We start from the raw sequence: 19,845 nt of genomic DNA on the forward strand, positions 1-19,845 counted from the left end.
TTCATCCAAAGAAGGTGATGTTGTATATATGGTGGGATTGGAAGGGAGTCCTCTTATTATGAGCTCCTTCTGGAAAACCAAATGATTAATTCCAACAAGTACTGCTCCCAATTAGACCAACTGAAAGCAGCACTCGCTGAAAAGCATCCGGAATTAATCAACAGAAAACACATACTCTTCCATCAAGATAACGCAGCAAGACTGCATGTTTCTTTGATGACCAGGCAGAAACTGTTACAGCTTAGCTGGGAAGTTCTGATTCATCGGTCGTATTCACCAGACATTGCACCTTCGGATTTCCATTTATTTTGGTCTTTACAATATTCTCTTAATGGAAAAAATTTCAATTCCCTGCAAGACTGTAAAAGGCACCCGGAACAGTTCTTTGCTCAAAAAGATAAAAAGTTTTGGGAAGATGGAATTATGAAGTTGCCTGAAAAATCGCAGAAGGCAGTGGAACAAAAGGATGAATATGCTGTTCAATAAAGTTCTTGGTGAAAATGAAAAATGTAACTTTTATTTTTAATTAAAAACCGAAGGAACTTTTGGCCAACCCAATAGGGTGACGTTAGGGTATGACTTCAGAGAAAGATGGTGTAATTTAAAACTTCAGTGATAGATTTGTTATGAGTATTGACAAAGTCAATTTAGAATTTATCAATTTGTCTCACAAAAATACAAATGGAAAAATTTATTCTTTTATGGGGGAGGGAAGATGTGTATCGTAGGCAATTATGAACGTTTTAAGAGAAAAGGAAAAATCCCTGTTTAAAAAAAAAACTCATGACCCATTTTAAGTGTTATCAACAATCTGAGATGACAGGAAATACACGATGAGCTAATTCACGTCACAGCATGTGTAGAAATCCCAGGAGTTAACGATAAAACAATAAATTTGAAATATTTAACAGATGAAGACTGAACTTATAACCCTTTCTGCATTAACACTCACTAAAGAATTTCCTGTAGCTGTAACTTTTTAAAAAATAACAGAAATCAGACAGCTATGACTATAAATATAACTATATAAATAAATACACATATATAACCTCCAACCATTTCTCATAAACTGCTTTCCCCATCAGAAAAAGAAACAAATACTTTCAGTTATGGGACAAGATTCAAAATAAAATTTTCCAAAAATTTTTTGTACATAGTGACTTCCTATCTATAAACGAAAAGAGAAGGCCTCATGTGACACACATTAACATTACAGCTTGAATTACTGTAAATACCACCTAGATTATGAAACAGAACATTAACACACCAGAAACCCCATTGTGCAAGTCACTACCCTGCCCTTGTCCAGAAGTGATCACTATCGTGATGAATTGGGAGATTGGGATTGACATATGTACACTAATATGTATAAAATGGATAACTAATAAGAACCTGATGTATAAAAAAATAAGATTAAAAAAATAAAACCATAGGTTAGTTTTGCCTATTTTTAAACTATAAAAATGGAATCATACAGTATGTATTATTTCGTGCCTGGCTTTTTTGATTCAATGGTATTATCCATGTTGTTGAGAGGTGGTCTGTCAATTTTCATTGTTGATAATATGCCACTGTATGATTAGAACACTATCTATTCTATGGCTGATTGTTTCTGGTTTTGATTTACTGTGAATAAAGCTGGTGAGAACATTATCATGCATGTTTTTTGATGCATATAGTTATATACTTCTGATGAGTATACTCCTAGGAATACAACCATTGTAAAAGATAACGTTTGTATGCAGTTTTAGTAGAGTCTGCCAAACAGTGATTAAATCAATGTATAGTCCTAACAGCAGTATATTAGAGTCCCCATTATTGTTCCTCATCTTAGCCAACACCTGGTATTGTTAGTCTCTTGAGTTTTAACCACTCTGGTGGAGTACAGTGGTACCTTATTGTGGCTTTATATTTCTCTAAGAACTAATGATAAGAACCTCATTTTCAAATGTTTAGTAGTCACCTGGAGACCTGTGAGGTAGCTGTTCAAGTCTTGCCCGTTTTCTACTGGATTATCTGTCTTTGTTTACTTACTGATCTATAGTTCTTTATAGAGTCTATATCAGAGGTTGAAACTTTTTCTGAAAAGGGCCAGATAGTACATATTATAGGCTTTGTGGGCCATGTGGTCTCCACCACAACTACTCAACTCCTTTGCTGTAGCATGAAAGCAGCCACAGTCAATACATAAATGAGTGTGACTGTGTGCCAATAAAACTTTATTTATGGACAATAAAATCTGAATTTCATAAAATGTTATATATCACTAAATATTATTCTTCTGATATGGTTCAACCATTTAAAACTATATAAACTATTTTTAGTTCACAGGCTGAATAAAAACGAAGGGGTTGGCAGACTTGGTCCACGAGCTGTATTTTGCTGACTCTTGGTCTAAATAAAGACCTTTGTCAAGTTATATATAAGTCTTGGCTTGTTATTCTTTACAGGAATCAACTTCTGGCTTTGCTGAAACTCTTTATTTTGAATGTTTGTTTTCTATTTCATTAATTTTTGCTCTTATGATTACTTGTTTTCTTTGGGTTAAATTTGCTATTCTTTTTATAGCTTTTTTGAGATGGATATTTATTTGTTTATTTTATTGAAGTACAGTTGATTTACAATATTGTGTTAGTTTCTGGTGTACAACAAAGTGATTCAGTCATATATATATATATATATATATATATATATATATATATATATATATATATTCTTTTTCAGATTCTTTTCCAGTATAGGTTATTACGAGATATTGAATATAGTTCCTTGTGCTATACAGTACAGTACCACCTTGTTGTTTATCTACTTTATATAGAGAAGTCTGTATCTGCTAATCCCAAACTCCAATTTTTCCTTCCCCCCACCCTTCCCTTTTGGTAACCATAAGTTTGTTTTCTTATGTTTGTTTCTGTTTAGTAAATAATTTCATTTGTATCATACTCCAACTAGTATGAAAATCTCTAGCTCCATCCATGTTTCTATAAATGGCATTATTTCATTCCTTTTTATGGCTGAGTAGTATTCCACTGTGTGTGTGTGTGTGTGTGTGTGTGTGTGTGTGTGTATACCACATCCTCTTTATCCATTCATTGAGATATATATTTAAATCGCTAAATTTTCAGCATTTCTTCCCTTCTAATATATGTACTTAAGGCTATAAATTTCCTCTAAGCATCCCCTAAGTTTTGAAAGGTTAAGCTAACAAAGATATGACCTATTTTTAAATTTTCAACATTTCATTTCTGACCCATAGATTATTTCAAAGTGATTCACTTAAGTTACAAACACTAGGAGACCTTCAACTTATCTTTTTTTTTAAAGTCACTTTTCTGTAATTAGTTCCAACCTTAATTCCACAGTGGTCAAACCTATAGAATTTCTATTCTCTCAAATTTAAGATTTGTCCTGTAGTCAGTATATGGTATATTTTAATGGGTGGGCCAAAAAATGCCTTTGGTTTTTTAAGTAAAAATAAAAGATACATTTTTCATTTTCACCAAGAACTTTATTGAACAACGTATTTCACCCTTTTGTTCCCCTACCTTCTGCCATTTTCCAGGCAACTTCATAATTCCATCTTCCCAAAACTTTTTATCTTTTTGAGCAAAGAACTGTTCCAGGTACCTTGTACAGTCTTCCAGGGAACTGAAATTTTTTCCATCATTCACTTTGTAATAAAGTAGAAACTAACACACCATTGTAAAGCAATTATACTCCAATAAAGATGTTTTTTTTTAAAAAAGAGAATATTGTAAAGACCAAAATAAATGGAAATCCGAAGGTGCAATATCTGGTGAATACAACGGATGAATCAGAACTTCCCAGCTAAGCTGTAACGGTTTCTGCCTGGTCATCAAAGAAACATGCAGTCTTGCTGCGTTATCTTGATGGAAGAGTATGTGTTTTCTGTTGATTAATTCCGGATGCTTTTCAGCAAGTGCTGCTTTCAGTTGGTCTAATTGGGAGCAGTACTTGTTGGAATTAATCATTTGGTTTTCCAGAAGGAGCTCATAATAAGAGGACTCCCTTCCAATCCCACCATATATACAACATCACCTTCTTTGGATGAAGACCAGCCTTCGGTGTGGTTGATGGCGGTTCACTTCGCTTGTCCCATGATCTCTTCCATTCCACACTGTTGTACAGTGTCCACTTTCATCACTCATCACAATTTGTTTTAAAAACGGAACATTTTCATTATATTTAAGTAGAGAATCGCATGGGGAATTATGGTCAAGAAGGTTTTCTTCACTCAACTTATGTGGAACCCTATCATCAAAGCGATTCACATAACCAAACTGGCGCAAATGATTTTCAACACTTGATTTGGATGTTTTGAGTATGTTGGCTATTTCCCGTGTGGTATAACGTTGATTGTTCTCAGTTATTCTTTTGATTTCATCACTATCAACTTCAACTGGTCTACCCGACTGTGGAGCATTATCCAGCAAGAAATCTCCAGCATGAAACTTGGCAAACCACTTTTGACACGTTTGATCAGTCACAGCACCTTCTCCATGCACTGCACAATCTTCTTTTGTGTTTCAGTTGCGTCTTTACCTTTCTTGAAATAATAAAGCATAACATGCCAAAATTTTTGCTTTTTTCTTCCATCTTCAATATTAAAATGGCTCTACAAAAATTCACCAATTTTGATAAGTCTTGCTTTAAATGCACACTGATGCGGCAACTGTCACATACAATCTAACAAAATTGTTTCAAATGAAGTTGAAGACATCTAAGTGCTACTAGAGTCATCTTACAGAAAAAACTGAAGGAACCTTTTGGCCCACCCAATAGTAACGGTTCACAGGCACTTATAAAACATAGAGTTTATTTGTTTGGTGTAATATTTTACAAATGTCAATAAGGTCAAGTTTGTTAATTGTGTTGTTCAGTTTTGTAATATAACTGTTTGTGGTTTTTATTTTGTTTATACTTATTTGTCTTGTGCTACATATCCTATCAGCTACTGAAGTGTGTTAAAATTTATCACTAGGACTGTGGGTTTGTCTCGTCTACTTCTCCTTATAGTTCTATCAGTTTCTGCCTTTCACATTTTGAGATTATGTTATGAGGTAATACATACTTAGAATGGTTTTATTTTCCTGGTATATTAACTCTTAATAATATGAAATGTCCCACTTTATCTCTAATAATGCATCTTGCTTTTTTGCTTGGTATCTACAACAGCTTTTTTCCAGTTAGTTTAGGCATGGTTTACCTTTTTCCATCCTTGTAATTTTCAAATTTTCTGTATCCTTATATTTAGTGTGTCTCTCACACAAGTAATACATAGTTAGGTTTTAATTTCTTTCCAATCTGACTTTTAATTAGAGTAGTTAGTCCATTTACAATTACTGATATATTTGTATTTAAACCTACCATCTCACTATTTGCTTTCTATTAGTCCAACTTATTCTATGTTCCTTTTCCTTTCCTTTCTTACCTTCTTTTGGAGAATTTTTAATTTTATTTTCTTCTTCTATTATCTTGTTAGTTATAGATTCTTCTATTATTCTTTCAAGGCTTCTCACAGAGATTACAGTACACATCCCTGCCTTATTAATCTCTAATATAAAGTAGTACTTTCACCACTTCCTGGAAATTTTAAGAACCTTAGAAGACTAACTCAATATCCTTACTCCTGACTTATACGTTTGTGTACTGTATTTTAAATCTCATATAACATTATTATTTTACATATTCAATATTCACTTAGATTTACCCAAATATTTAACTTTTCCTTTGCTCCTCATTTTTCTTTCATCACCTGAACTTTCATGAAAAATACCATCAATTTGTGACGCGATCAAAGCCATCAATGTTTTATGTCATGATTTCTGCATCTAAAGTTTTACCTAAAGTAATCTTTTCCTGCTCCTAGGTGACGAAGTTATTCTCCTACAATTTCTTCTATTAACTTTACAGTTTTACCCTTCAAATTTCAGTCACTATTAAACCAAATGGAAGTCATTTGCATGGTCACTGTAACACAGAAATTCAATTTTTTTTCTCTCCATTTTAGGAAGCCATTTCCCCCCAAACCATTTACTGAACAATTAGCCCATTCCTCAATTCCTTCCACTGGTCTACTTCTCAGTTCTTGTGACAATACAATACTTTCTTTAAAAAAAAAAAAAAAGGCACTGTGACTTTTTAATACGTTTAAATATCTTGTAGAGTAAGCTCTCCACTCTTTTTACTCTCCATAGCAAACCCAGTAGTTCACAAACCTTTATTCTTCTATGTACATTTTAGAAGAAAACTTCCAGGTTCATCAAAAAATCCATTAAGAATCCGGATTCATATATGCCAAATTTATACATTAACTTGGGAGGATGAATGACATTTTAAATATTATATCAACCCATCCAAGAGCATGAAACATCTACTTTGCTATTTATTTATCATCTATGTTCTCTACTAGAGTTTTAAATTTTTCTTGACAAAGGTCTTGTATATTCTTGGTAAGTTATATTTCTAGATATTTTATAGTCTTTTCCTACTGAAAATTTATCTATTTTAAAATATTTTTTCTTTTTAAATATTTTCTATTGATTATTGCTGGTATAGAGAAATAATTCTGATTTTGATAAATTTATCCTGTACGGCAAACCTGCCCAATGTTGTTTTCTATTATATACTAGTTTGCTGATTCTGTAGGTGATTTCAGGTAGACAACCAAATCATCTGTCAACAGAACAATCTTATCTCTTCTTCCAATTTCAACACCATTATTTCTTTTTCTTCTCTTATGGTACTGGTAGAACTATGTTATTAAATAGTAGAGGTAACTCTGGCCAACCTAAACTTTTCTGTCTCTTCTGTCATTTCCTGAGAGGAGTATGGTAAACTCTCTAACAATTGTTGATTTATCTATTTCCCTCAGCTGTTATTTAGTTTTTGTTTGATATATTTTGAGGCTGCATATACATTTATGTTGACTGTACTGTTTTGTTTAGCTTTCTTTTATTCTTAATTACTTTTTATTGGAATATAGTTGTGTTACAATGTTGTGTTAGTTTCTTGCTGTACAGCAAAGTGAATCAGTCATACATATATCCCATGTTTTTTAGATTTCCTTTCCATTTAGGTCACCACAGAGCACTGAGTAGAGTTCCCTGTGCTATACAGTAGGTCCTCATTAGTTATCTATTTTATACAGAGTAGTGTATACATGTCATTACCAATCTCCCAATTCATCCCAGCCCCCCCTTCCCCCCCTTGGTAATCGTAAATTACCATACATCTTGACTCTATTTCTGCTTTGCAAATAAGTTCATCTCTACCATTTTTCTGGATTCCACATATAAGCAATAACATACAATATTTATTTTTCTCTTTGACTTTACTTCACTCTGTATGACAATCTCTAGATCCATCCACGTCTCTGCAAATGGCACTATTTCATTCCTTTTTATGGCTGAGTAATATTCCAGCATATATATGTAACATATCTTCTTTATCCATTCCTCTGTTGATGGACATTTAGGTTGTTTCCATATCCTGACTATTGTAAATAGTGTGGCAATGAACATCAGGGTGCATGCATCCTTTTGAATTATGGTTTTCTCTGGATATATGCCTAGGAGTGGGATTGCTGGGTCATATGGTAGCTCTATTTTTAGTTTTTTAAGGAACCTCCATACTGTTCTCCATAGTGGGTGTACCAATTTACATTCCCACCAACAGTGTAGGAGGGTTCCCTTTTCTCCACACTCTCTCCAGCATTTACTGTTTGCAGACTTCTTGATGATGGCCATTCTGACTGGGGTGAGGTGATACCTCATTGTAGTTTTGATTTGCGTTTCTCTAATGATTAGTGATATTGAGCATCCTTTCATGTGTTTGTTGGCCATCTGTATTATCTTCTTTGGAGAAATGTCTATTTAGGTCTTCTGTCTATTTTTGGATTAGGTTGTTTGTTCTTTTGATATTGAGGTGCATGAGCTGTCTGTATATTTTGGAGATTAATCCCTTGTCAGCTGCTTCGTTTGCAAATATCTTCTCCCATTCTGAGGGCTGTCTTTCAGTTTGGTTTATGGTTTCCTTTGCTATGCAAAAGCTTCTAAGTTTATTTACGTCGCATTTGTTTATTTTCATTTCCATTACTCTAGGCGGTTGATCAAAAAAGATCTTGCTGTGATTTGTTCACTATATGTTTCGTGTTATATCTTCTTGATCTATGATTCCTCTTACGAATAAACGTTCCTTCTGCTATTTTCGTCTTTTACATGGCTACCTCAACTTTCTTTTGTTTTGCCTATTATGTCTTTTCCATCCTTTTATTTTAAATCTCACTGTCTTATTAGTTTTATGTGTATCTTTGTAAACAAAATATTGGGGTGTTTTTGTAATCCAATCTGCTTTTAATTGATGAGTTTGACCCATTTACATTATTATAATTACCATTATATTGGGAGTTATTTCTACATTTTATTCATACTTTGTATTTATAGTATACAATGTTTATTTTTCCCCCTTTTGTGCTTTCAGTTGGATAAACCTTTCTTCTGCTGTTTAAAAGTTATACGTATATTCTATTTCGTTCTGTGGTAACTGCCCTTAAGTTCCAAACTCATATTTTATTTCTTAATATTTATATCTATAGGTATACAGATATTAGTATTTCTAGCTTTCCCCTAACAACACACATACACTTGTCTACACCCCCTACTTGGTATTGTCAAAAATTTTAGTAGTGGGCTATCATTAACATACTTTTTCTTTACTTTGATTCTCTCCTTTTTAAAAAGCAACAATAATGAATGTTCCCAAGTTACTAATGATGCACAGCAAACCCCAAAACATAAAACAACCATTATTGGCATAAAACAACCATTATTTTCTTATGCTCACAGATCCTGTAGGTCAGGAATTATGACAGGGCACAGCAGGGATGGCTTATCTCTGCTCCACAATGTCTAAGAAGACTTGAATGTCTGGGGGTGACACAGAAAGCTGGGGGCTGAAGTCAACTGAAGACTTTTTCATTCACAAGTCTGGTTCCTTGGTTAGATGACCTGAAAGTTGGTCTCAGGTGGAGCTGTCTATTAGAGCACCTACAACGTAGGCTTTCCTCGTGGTCTGGGCTTCACACAGCATGGTAGCTAGGTTCTGAGATGGAGATCCCAAGAGGAAGTGTCTGGAAAGCACTAACTTCAAGAGAACCAAGAGGACTCCACATGGCTTTTTATAAGTCTCAGAAGTCATGTGATATCTCTATTCATTCAAATAGCTCTAAGCCCACTCAGATTCAAGGACAAGGGGTATAATAAACTCCAGCACTCACTAGGAGGACTTCAAAGAATTTGGGGGCTACATTTTAAAACTCCCATATCTCTTACAGCCTTTCCTGAATGTGTCTCTTCTTATTTGAGTATTCATTCCAAAAGTGCTTTCAGTGTGTATTTTTGTGTAGCAAACCTTCCTAGGTCTTGAACGATGAGAATTTTTACTATGCCTCACATTTTGGGTATATATAAATGCTGTGTGAATTCAATGTTCTTTTCCTTTAAACCTTTAAAAAATTACTCCACTGTCCTCTTGAAATCACATCTCTTAAAATCAACACTAGGTGCAATCTAATTCTTGTCCCTTTATAGGTGATCTGCTCTTTGTCACTGGGAGCTTTTAGAAGCTCTTTTTGACTTTGATGTTATCAGCCACTGTAAATGAGTCTAATGGTGAGTGTTTTCTCCTCTCCAGTATTTAGCAGTCATTAAAAGCCCTCTCAATCTTAGGTCTTCCATTAATCTTTAATTCTGAGAAATTTATCTTAATTATTTCTTCAAATATTTCTCTCTCTTTTTATTTCAGATCTCCTCTAGGATTCCTATTTATCTGGATACAAGCCCTTCTACATCTAACTTTCACACCCCTTGGCTTTCATTCTATGCATTCTCTCATTTAATGCTATGTTCTTAGAGAGCTTCTCAATGTAATCTTCCAACTCAGGAGTTTGTTCATCAGCTGTATATCTTAGACTATTACTCAGTCTACTGTGTTCTTTGCCTTCACTACATTTTTCATACCTAATATTTCTACTTGGTTCTGTTTTCACATTTTCTAGTTCTTGCATTATATTGCTAATATCCTTCTTATCTCCTTAAATGTATTTATCATGCTTATTTTAAATTCTTGGTCAATTTTTCCACTAATTCTCCATCAGATGGTATATGTTATTCACTTGGTTGTCTTTCTCTGAGAGCAGCTGTACAATTCAGGGGAGTAGTTTGGCTATAAACTAATGTTCTTCTGGTGTACCAGCCACTCTATCTGAGAACATGTATGGTCACCAGGCCCTAACTGCAGGAGGATGAGCCCTGGAGCAAAGAGTTCTAAGGACCTCAGAACTATTGTTTTCTATTCCAATTTGCTGGGCATTCCACAGATAACTCCTCTGGTCAAGGTTTCATATTTAAATTCTTAGGTAGAAATAGCACCGGCCTCAGAGTCTTCCTAGGTTAAAATCTACCAATCTGGGAGTTTGGAGGCAGTGTGGGGGAAGAAGTTGAAAAGTGATCCCCTAAGGGCAGTCAGGCCATACCAGTTTCATTAATGCCATCAGAGCCCCAGTAGACCTTTTGAATGGACATGGAAGCCTGGGCCATTCCTGTTCATTTCTGCTGTGAAAAGATAGTCTCAAGGCAACACCAGCAAGGAAGATAAAATTTAACAGCCTCCTTCCAATCTACTTTCTCGCTGTTACCGCTGGCAGTCCTTCGTCCCAGGCTGCAGCCACCACCCCCACAAACCATCTTTCACTCATCCATAAACACATACAGGTTCATAGCACCTGAGTCTCCCCATAATTCCCTCTCACTCCTCTAGTTTCTTCAGAGTTGATTTTGGGTGAGAGAGTCAACAGCTAGAATCAGATTGACAGAAAATGGAAACCAGCCTAGAAACTACTTTCTTCATCAAAGGTGTAGAAGTCTTGCTCAATTTCAACCACTCCCAACTCAGTTCAAAGATTTCAGGCAAGCAGATGAATGAAAAGTTAATATTTAATAGAACATCTTACCACCAAAAAAGCTACCTGGGGCATCTAGTTTAGAGAGTAATTCTTTCATAGATAGAGATCTTATGCCACCTCTAGCTTCATACCTTTGAAAACACCTTTTAGCTATTTTTTCTAACTTTTCATCACCATAGACTTATAAAGCATTCGGTGTAAACTTCTGGGTGAAATAAAAAACAACCAAAACTCTTCTATTGGTCTGCTCACTAAGATTTTTGACCTTGAGATATTTTTAAGCACCAGAGTTCCCCAGTCATCTAATGAAAATCAAAATCATGGCAGGCACTCTAAAACACATATGTACAACTATTAGCCTCAAGCCAATATGAAACTATGTTAGATACAGAGAAGTTAGCAGATAGGCTGCTATTTCAATAGTAGGCAAAAATGGAAGGACCTAACATAGAACCTCAGACATTCTCCCCAATTGAGGTTGGGGAGGAAAAGAAAGAGTTGGTGGACTATTGATAAGACTTGGTAAGTAAATGAATTTGGCTGCCCCTAAAATAAGGTTATCAAAAAAGCTAGTTCAACCTTAAATTGTATTGTAGAATACAATATCTAGTACCAAGGAGGTGATGTTTTTGCTCTGTTCTGTACTGATGAGATGGTATCAGTAATACTTTTCAGTACTGAGCACCACACCACATTCTCTGAAGGTCAAAATCTTTTAAATTTTTGCCAATATGATGGTGGGGAAAATGGTATCTTTTAAATTTGTATTTTTCTGACTGCTAGTAAAACTGACTATCTACTGATGAAGAAATGCAAATAGCTAATAAACTCCTGTGAATTGCCTATTGGCAGTCTTTATCAGCTTTCTTTAGGTTATTTCTTTTTAAAAAATCTCTTTCTGAAAGGTATATTTATTTTAATGATTCTGACCCTTTCTCAGTTATGTGTTGCAAATATTTTCTCCCAATATATCATCTGTACAGGGTGTTTCTATAACTTTTTTAAAAATGTGTATGTTGTCAGAATTTGTTGGGTTTTGCTTGACATGCCATTTCTCTTTTTCCTAAGATAGTCTCTCCCATCAGAGATAATACAAACGCTATCCCATATATTCTTCACCTTTTCACATTTAGACCTTTGAAATGAAGTAGAGATCCAACTTTATTTCCTTCCACTTAAAAGTCTTTTGTACCAATACCCTTTAATAAATAAAACACTTTTCCCCTCTGAATTGAAGTACCACTTTGATAATATTTTAAAGTTCCATAATTACTTGTATCAGCTAGATTTTATTCCTTTCTATTGCCTAGTCTATTCTTGGGCCAATGCCATGCTGTTTTGATTGGAGAAGGTTATTTAATTTTAATATCTGGGTTTCTTCACTCTTATTCTTTTCTCAGTTTTCTAGAATGTATTCACTTAAAGGGCATTTTCTTAAGGCACAGATGATAAGATGGAACAGGATACAAAGTACCAGATGTATGTGTTATCCTGTAACTAAAAACTGCAGTTAATTAAGCTAACAGACAGAGTCTTAATTAGATTCCATACAATGAATAAAAACAAAGAGCAGAAATTAATTGCATGGACAAATGTAACTAATACATATGGCAGACACTACGCCTCCCATTTGAGGCTAATAACAAGGTACTTTACTTTGGAGGAAACTGAGGCACAGGTAGAAAAATGGAGAAAGCATCAAGCCAAGAACCTGACTAACAAAAAAAACAAAAAGAGAAAACATCCACTAAGGGAGGCACGGAAGTTCACTAATATTTTACTTGTCCAGTTCCAATTACATAGAGGTAAAGAAATCAGTCATTCTACCACTGGTCTAATCCTACTTACTATCTAGCCAGAGCAATGGTTGAGCTCAAGTGAGGTAACAGTTATATGAACTCTAAGGCCTGCTCTTTTGATTTGCAGAGATTATGAATCCATCCACAAATAGCAATACAGAAAATAAACATTCTATGCCTCTGCCAGCACAGAACCCCAATGTGCTCCCCAATTCCTATCAAACAGAGTAGGAATGTGACTACTTTCCACTCTGAAACCCACAAAATGTACCAAGAGAAAGAAACCTTCATATAAAATATGAGATCACCCCAAACCATGTATCAGGAAGTAGTCTATCAAATACAACACACTTTGAGACAACTTGATAATGAATATCATAAGTTAATATATACCTCTACATATCCAAGCAGTGTTGGATTTCCCTAAAAGTAACAGAGAAGATCTTAAAGATTTTTATTTGAAACAAAGACAGATTTGCAGACAATTCATAGGAGAGAGAGCAAATGTTCCTCTGAGGGTACACTTCCATATGGAGGAAAAACAAGGGAGATGGGGAGATTATGTGTACATGCCATGGTCATTTTCTTTGACTTCCAAATCAGAGAACCTATAAGGGAGATGCTGCAATGGTCAGCATTAGTTGAAAAGAAAGAAATCATCAAATCAAACAGGTTGTTATGTTGAGAGCCACACTGCACTCCTTCCTAGGTGATCTATTCACCCTAAAGGAGGGAACACCAATGCTTAGGATATGTGGTTCTGGGTCAGAGAAAGAGAAAGCATTTTTGAGACAAGAAAAGTGAACTGAACCTTCCAGATGCCATAGATCACACCCTTCCCTACCCTACACTACAGATAATAACAACAATAACTAACTTTGAGCTTTTACCATATTCTAGTCACTATTCTGGGAGTTTTACAAGCATTACTCTTCTAGTCCTGAAAACAACTCCAATGAGGTAAGTACTCTCATTAAATCTCCACTTTACAGATGAGAAAAATGAAGCTCAGAGAAGTAAATTTCCTATAGTTATATAGCTAGGAAGTATAAGACCCAGCATTTGAACTCAAGTAGCCCATTTACTTTTAACTATTATGGTGTATTGCCTCTTCCACATTAACTTTTAACAATTACAAACCCATAAAGTACACAGGATTTTTAAAATTTATAAAGGAAACATTTGCATACCTTGTACTGTAAGCTCTGCTTGAGCTTCAATGGTCTCATTTCCATTATCAGCTATACAAAAGTAAGTGCCAGCATCATCCTCAGTGACGTCACTGATCTCCAGACTACCACCTGCCAGCAGTACCAATCTTTCAGAGCTGCATTAAAACATATTGATACATTTCAGAACCAGGAAAATAACACCTGAAAAACATTCCATATAAAACAGATAAAACACTTAGTATTATTTATACAGCTATAGATGGACTGAGACCAACATAAAATATCAGAATTTAATTTACTCCAATTTGCTTTGCTCATATTTCACATGCATAAATATCACAAATACAAATCAAAATGTTACAATGAATTATCTCCGACACTTTAATTATTCCCAAAGGGATACCATTTTTGTGACCAATTCCACTCCCCACAGTCCATCTCTGCTTCTTTACTCTGCCCAGTTTTTTTTTTGCAAATTACGTAATTTTCAAGTCTGGTATCAATCTGAGAGTCACACCACCACACCTATGCTATACTCAAATGACTAACAGAGAGGGTAAATGTCAGATCAGAAACAGTAAGTCATGGGGTCACAGTGCCTACTGAAAGTTTCCGACAGTGGCTTGGCTAGGAAAGGGAGGAAAAGAGGAAGGGAAGGGAGAGAGAACAGTTGCCAGAGAGCAGCTTCCTGGGTGTGGTAGCTGGGCATGAACCAGCCACCATCATGCCATCATCAACAAGGATGCTGATCATTACTAACCCAGCTCTACAGAATGTCTTAAGTCTATTTAAGGAAAATATATATTTTTTATTTTTGTACAGGTAAAGTATTTTTATAAAGGAATTTTGCTATATGTAACACTGAGATGTATTATGTATTATTTGAAGTTATCCTTGGAAAGGAAAATAACTACCAGAAGAAAATCTCATTTCCTCTCCCCACTCCCTCCTTCCCTTTTTCTCTCCCTCAAACAGAATATTTAAAAAGAAAGCCAAATGATCCTATAACATCAAGGAAGAAATCACAAACTAACATTCTGATGAAATTTTTATAAAGTGAATAAGTTTAGTTAAATTTGGAGATTTTAGAGAATTACAATTTTGTTTTTACTTTGAGGTTCTACATCTAACTGACTTTCACAGGCAGATTTCTCTCTCAAATCTTAATATTGTTATATTTCCTGTCTGTAACTATGCTCAACAAAAAAGTTTTGATTACAATTTGGCTTTTCATATGGAATTCTATTTTTTTTTTTTTTTTTTTTGCGGTATGCGGGCCTCTCCCGTTGCGGAGCACAGGCTCCGGACGCGCAGGCTCAGCAGCCATGGCTCACGGGCCCAGCCACTCCGCGGCATGTGGGATCTTCCTGGACCAGGGCACGAACCCGTGTCCCCTGCATCAGCAGGCGGACTCTCAACCACTGCGCCACCAGGGAAGCCCCATATGGAATTCTTGACACGGAAAAAAGTCAGAGGAAACGACGACTATTCAGTCTGTGCCACACTTAATAATTCTCATTGTAAGTAAAGTACTATCTTGGTCTAAGTTTCAGTACACTGTGGGTTTGGGTAGTCTTTCTAAATCTGATAGGCAAGATTAAGTTTCTGGACAAAGAAAGGAAAACCAGAATCAGATTTGGTGACTTCTCTAAGAAATACCCTGCAAGATCAAGACTAAACTTCATCAAGTGGTCTTCCAATGTGAACTATCTTAATTATACCCTCAAATTACAACTTTATGTGATAGAGAAGCAAGACAACATATAATGGAAGAAAGCAAGAATGACTGGGATAAAAGAAACAGAGATAAGACAGGGTTTGGGTGCCTCACAAAATAAATTTACAAAAATTAATATCCTATATATTACTCTTGGACAAAATCACAACTAAGTTTCATAAATGGAAAACAAGGTTCACAAAAGGGAAACTAGCACTACACACATATGATACCCAGCTGAGAGAAACACAATTTGAAACACTGGCTGGTATGGTACTTTTGAAATTGAGGTACAGCAATTTATATCTAATACTTACACTAAAAAATATTCCTGATACTGCTATGCCTCATGTTTGCCATCACTGAGTACAAGTACAGGAGAAGTCAATCTTTCTTAATGGAGCTTATTTTACTTTCCTTAAAAGAAGGCTGGGAGGAAGAACGTCCACTAGCTTCTCAGAATTCACTTAACTTGTTCACCTAACATATGGTGGCTTATAGTAAAATGGCAATCAAGCTTTTACAGCTCCAAAATTCAAAAATGCAGGCAACAGAAACAATAAGTGAAAAAGCATTCATGGTCAACGGACCCAAATCGAGTGTTGCTGGACACAGGAGTGTATGTATATATGTGTCTCTGAGTAGCCGGGGGTCAGTTGAGGAGAGCTTGGTGTGCTAAGGCAGGGGTCCCCAACCCCGGGCCACAGACCAGAACTGGGACCGGTACCAGTCCGCCGCCTGTTAGGAACCGGGCCGTGCAGGTGAGGGGCGGGTGAGCAAGCGAGGCTTCATCTGCCGCTTCCCATCGCTGGCATCACCCCCTGAACCATCCCCTCCTTTGCTTGCATTACCCCTGAACCATCCCCCCACCCCACCCTCCCTGGTCCATGGAAAAATTTTTTTCCACGAAACCAGTCCCCTGGTGCCAAAAAGGTTGGGGACCGCTGTGCTAAGGAGACATTTCTTTAGCAAAAGGGAAAGGCTTTTGAGCAGATCAATAACAAGATCAGATTTAGTGAGGAAACAAGGAGTGAGGAGTGGGGAAAAGATTAGAAGTTGTAAAGTTAGTGTAATGGTTCAGAATTAAAGAGGATGAATTATGGCAGTAACAAGAGGGGTAAAGAGAAGGCATAAAGTAATGACCACTCTTAAGAAGCTGGATGATAAAGTTAAGGAGAGGGATTTATCATTCATTTAACAATTCTTTATTGGTGTGCCTATATATGTCAGGTAGCAGCTGGGATACTGCAGTGAACAAAAACAAAATCAGTACTGTCATGCAACGGAGTGGGAAAGACAGACATAAAAAATGGTAATTCTACAAAATGGTATACCAAAAGAACTTGCCAGGAAGTTAGAAATAGACATTTCGCTGGAGAGAATGGAAAACAATAATATCGAGAGCACAAAAGGACTTCTTACACACCCTCTTCCTCTAAAACAGCAGGAAAGGAAGGGTAGGTGAAAGCTAATCTTACATGCTCTCATTTTTTTTTCTTTAAACTTTTTATTTTGAACTGTAGATTCACATGCAGTACTAAGAAATAATACAAAGAGATCTCATGTACCCTTTACCTAGTTTCCCTCAACAGTAATATCTAGTAAAACTACAACCAGGAGACTGACATTTCCACCACAAGGATCCCTCATATTGTCCTTTTACATACAGCCACACCCACTTCCCTCCCTCTACCACCTCCCTCATTAACCCCTGGCAATCACTAATCTGTTCTCCATTTCAATAATTTTGTCATTTCAAGAAGAATGTTACGTAAATAGTCATACAATATGTAACCTCTGGGGATTGGCTTTTTTTCACTCAGTAAAATTCTCTGGAGATTCATCCAGATTGTTGCAATTATCATTCCTTTTATTGCTTAAGAGTAATTCCATAGTATGGATAGACATCATTTGTTTAACCATTCACTCAATGAAGGACATCTGGGTTGTTTCTAGTTTGGGGCTATTATGAATAAAGCTGCTATATACATACATGTATAGGTTTCTGTGTGAACATAAGTTCATTTATACGGGATAAATGCCCAAGAATGTAAAATGTTAGGTCATATGGCAGTTGCAACATATTTTTTCAGAAACTGCCAAACAGGTTTCCAGAGTGGCTGTACCATTTCACATTCCTACCAGCAATGTCAGAGTGATCCCGTTTCTCCACATATTTGACAGCATTTGGTACTGTCACTTTAAAAAAATTTTAGGTATTCTGATAGGTATGTAGTGATATCTTGTGGTCTTAATTTGCAGTTCCTTAATGGCTAATGATGTTAAAACAACTTTTCTTGTGCTTATTTGCCATCTGTACATCTTCTTTGGTGAACCACCTATCCATACCTTCTGCCCATGTTCTAGTTAAATTATATGCTTTTTTTTAATTCTGAGTTTTGAGATATCTTTACACATTGTAGATAATATTCCTTTGTTAGAGATGTGGTTTGCAAATATCTTCTCCACTCTGTAGCTTATCTTTTCATCCTCTTAACAGGGTCTTTCACAGAGCAAAACGTTTTAATTTTGATGAAATCCAGTTTCAATTTTTCCTTTTATAGATTGTGCTTTTGGTGTAAAATCTAAAAACTCTTTGCCTAGGCCTTGATCCTGATTTTCTCTTATGTTTCTTTTCTAAAATTTCATGATGCATATTTTACATTTAGGTCCATGATCTATTCTGAGTTGATTTTTTACATAACGTATGAGACTCAGCTTGAAGTTCAGGTTTTTGTCTATGGATGGGTGTCCAGTTATTCCAGTAGCATTTGTTGAAAAGGCTACTTTTCCTCCACTGAATTGCTTTTGCATCTTTGTCAAAAATTAGTTGGGAATTTTTGTATGGATCTATATCTGGATTCTCTATTTTATCCCACTGATATATCGGTCTATCTTTCCATCAACACCATATAGTCTTTTTTATTTTAGATACATAGTAAGTCTTAAAATCAAATAGACTGATTCTTCCCACTTTAAAAAAAAACTGTTTTAACTACTCTAGTTCCTTTGCTTTTCCATATAAATTTTAGAATAATTTTATCTATATTTACAAAAAATCTTATTGGGATTTTGACAAGAATTGAGTTAACCTGTATATAAATTTGAAGAGAACTGACGTTTTTACTATGCTGAGTCTTCTAATCCATGGACATGGTATGTCTCTCCATTTATTTAGCTCTTCTTTGATTTCTTTCATTAGCATTTTATAGTTTTTAGTATGCAAATTTAACAAGTTTTGTTAATTTACACTTAAGATGTGAGTGACTGCAAATGCTACTGTATTTGCAATTTGTGTTCACATGTTCATTGCTAGAATACAGAAATACAACTGATTTTTATGTTTATCTTGTATCTTGTGACATTATTGAACTCACTTCTTAGTTGTAAGTTTTGTGGATTCCTTAGGATTTTCTACATAAACATATCTGCATATAGGGACTGTTATATGCCTTCCTTTCTGATCTATATACTTTTTTTTTGTCTTATTGAACTGGTTGGAACTTCTAGCACTGTGATGGTGAACTTCCTTAACTGGTTCCTCATCTTGATGGGGAAGTACTGTTGTTTGCCATTAAGTATAATGTTAGTTGTAGGTTTCTGTAGATGCTCTGAAGTTATTTTTCTAAGGGTTTTTTTTTTTTAACATAATGAATGGGTGTTGAATTTTGTCAGCAGCTTTTTCTCCACTGATTAATCTGATCAGGTTCAGGTTTTTCTTTTTTTTCTTTAATTCTGGTGGATTGTACTGATTAATTCGGGGATACTAAGTCAGCCTTGCATCCCTGGAACAAACCACACTTATAGAACATATAACTTTTTATTTATTGCTGAATTCTATTTGCTAATACTTTGTTAAGAATTTTTATGTTCATATTCACAGGGGATACTAGTCTGTTGTGTTCCCTTTTTGTACTATCTTTCTCTGGTTTTGTTAACAGGGTAATAGCTTCAATTCCTTCTCTTCTATTTTCTGGAAAGATTGTGTAGAATTGGTTTTAATTCTTTAAACACTGGTAGAATTCTCCAATAAAACTATCTGGACTTGCAGACTTTTGGGCGGGGGGTTAAAATTACAAATTTAATCTACTTAAGAGTAAGAGGGTTAACTCAATTTATCTATTTCACATTGGGTTAGATGTGGTAGTTTGTGTTTTAGAGGATATGCTTTGT

General features: G+C 35.3%; 1 protein-coding gene across 14 annotated transcripts in view; it reads right to left on the bottom strand.

The window, feature by feature from the left end:
• NEO1 (neogenin 1) overlaps window positions 1-19,845 on the bottom strand; it is a 251,566-nt gene that overhangs the window by 144,785 nt on the left and 86,936 nt on the right. For all 14 annotated transcript variants that reach the window (XM_004276278.3, XM_033440041.2, XM_033440030.2 and 11 more), the window contains one exon: window positions 13,974-14,110. In XM_004276278.3, coding sequence (XP_004276326.1) covers window positions 13,974-14,110 — 137 coding nt within the window. The remainder of the gene's footprint in view (window positions 1-13,973; window positions 14,111-19,845) is intronic.

This window comes from Orcinus orca, chromosome 2, assembly GCF_937001465.1.
Source record: "Orcinus orca chromosome 2, mOrcOrc1.1, whole genome shotgun sequence".
NCBI classification, from domain to species: Eukaryota; Metazoa; Chordata; class Mammalia; order Artiodactyla; family Delphinidae; genus Orcinus; species Orcinus orca.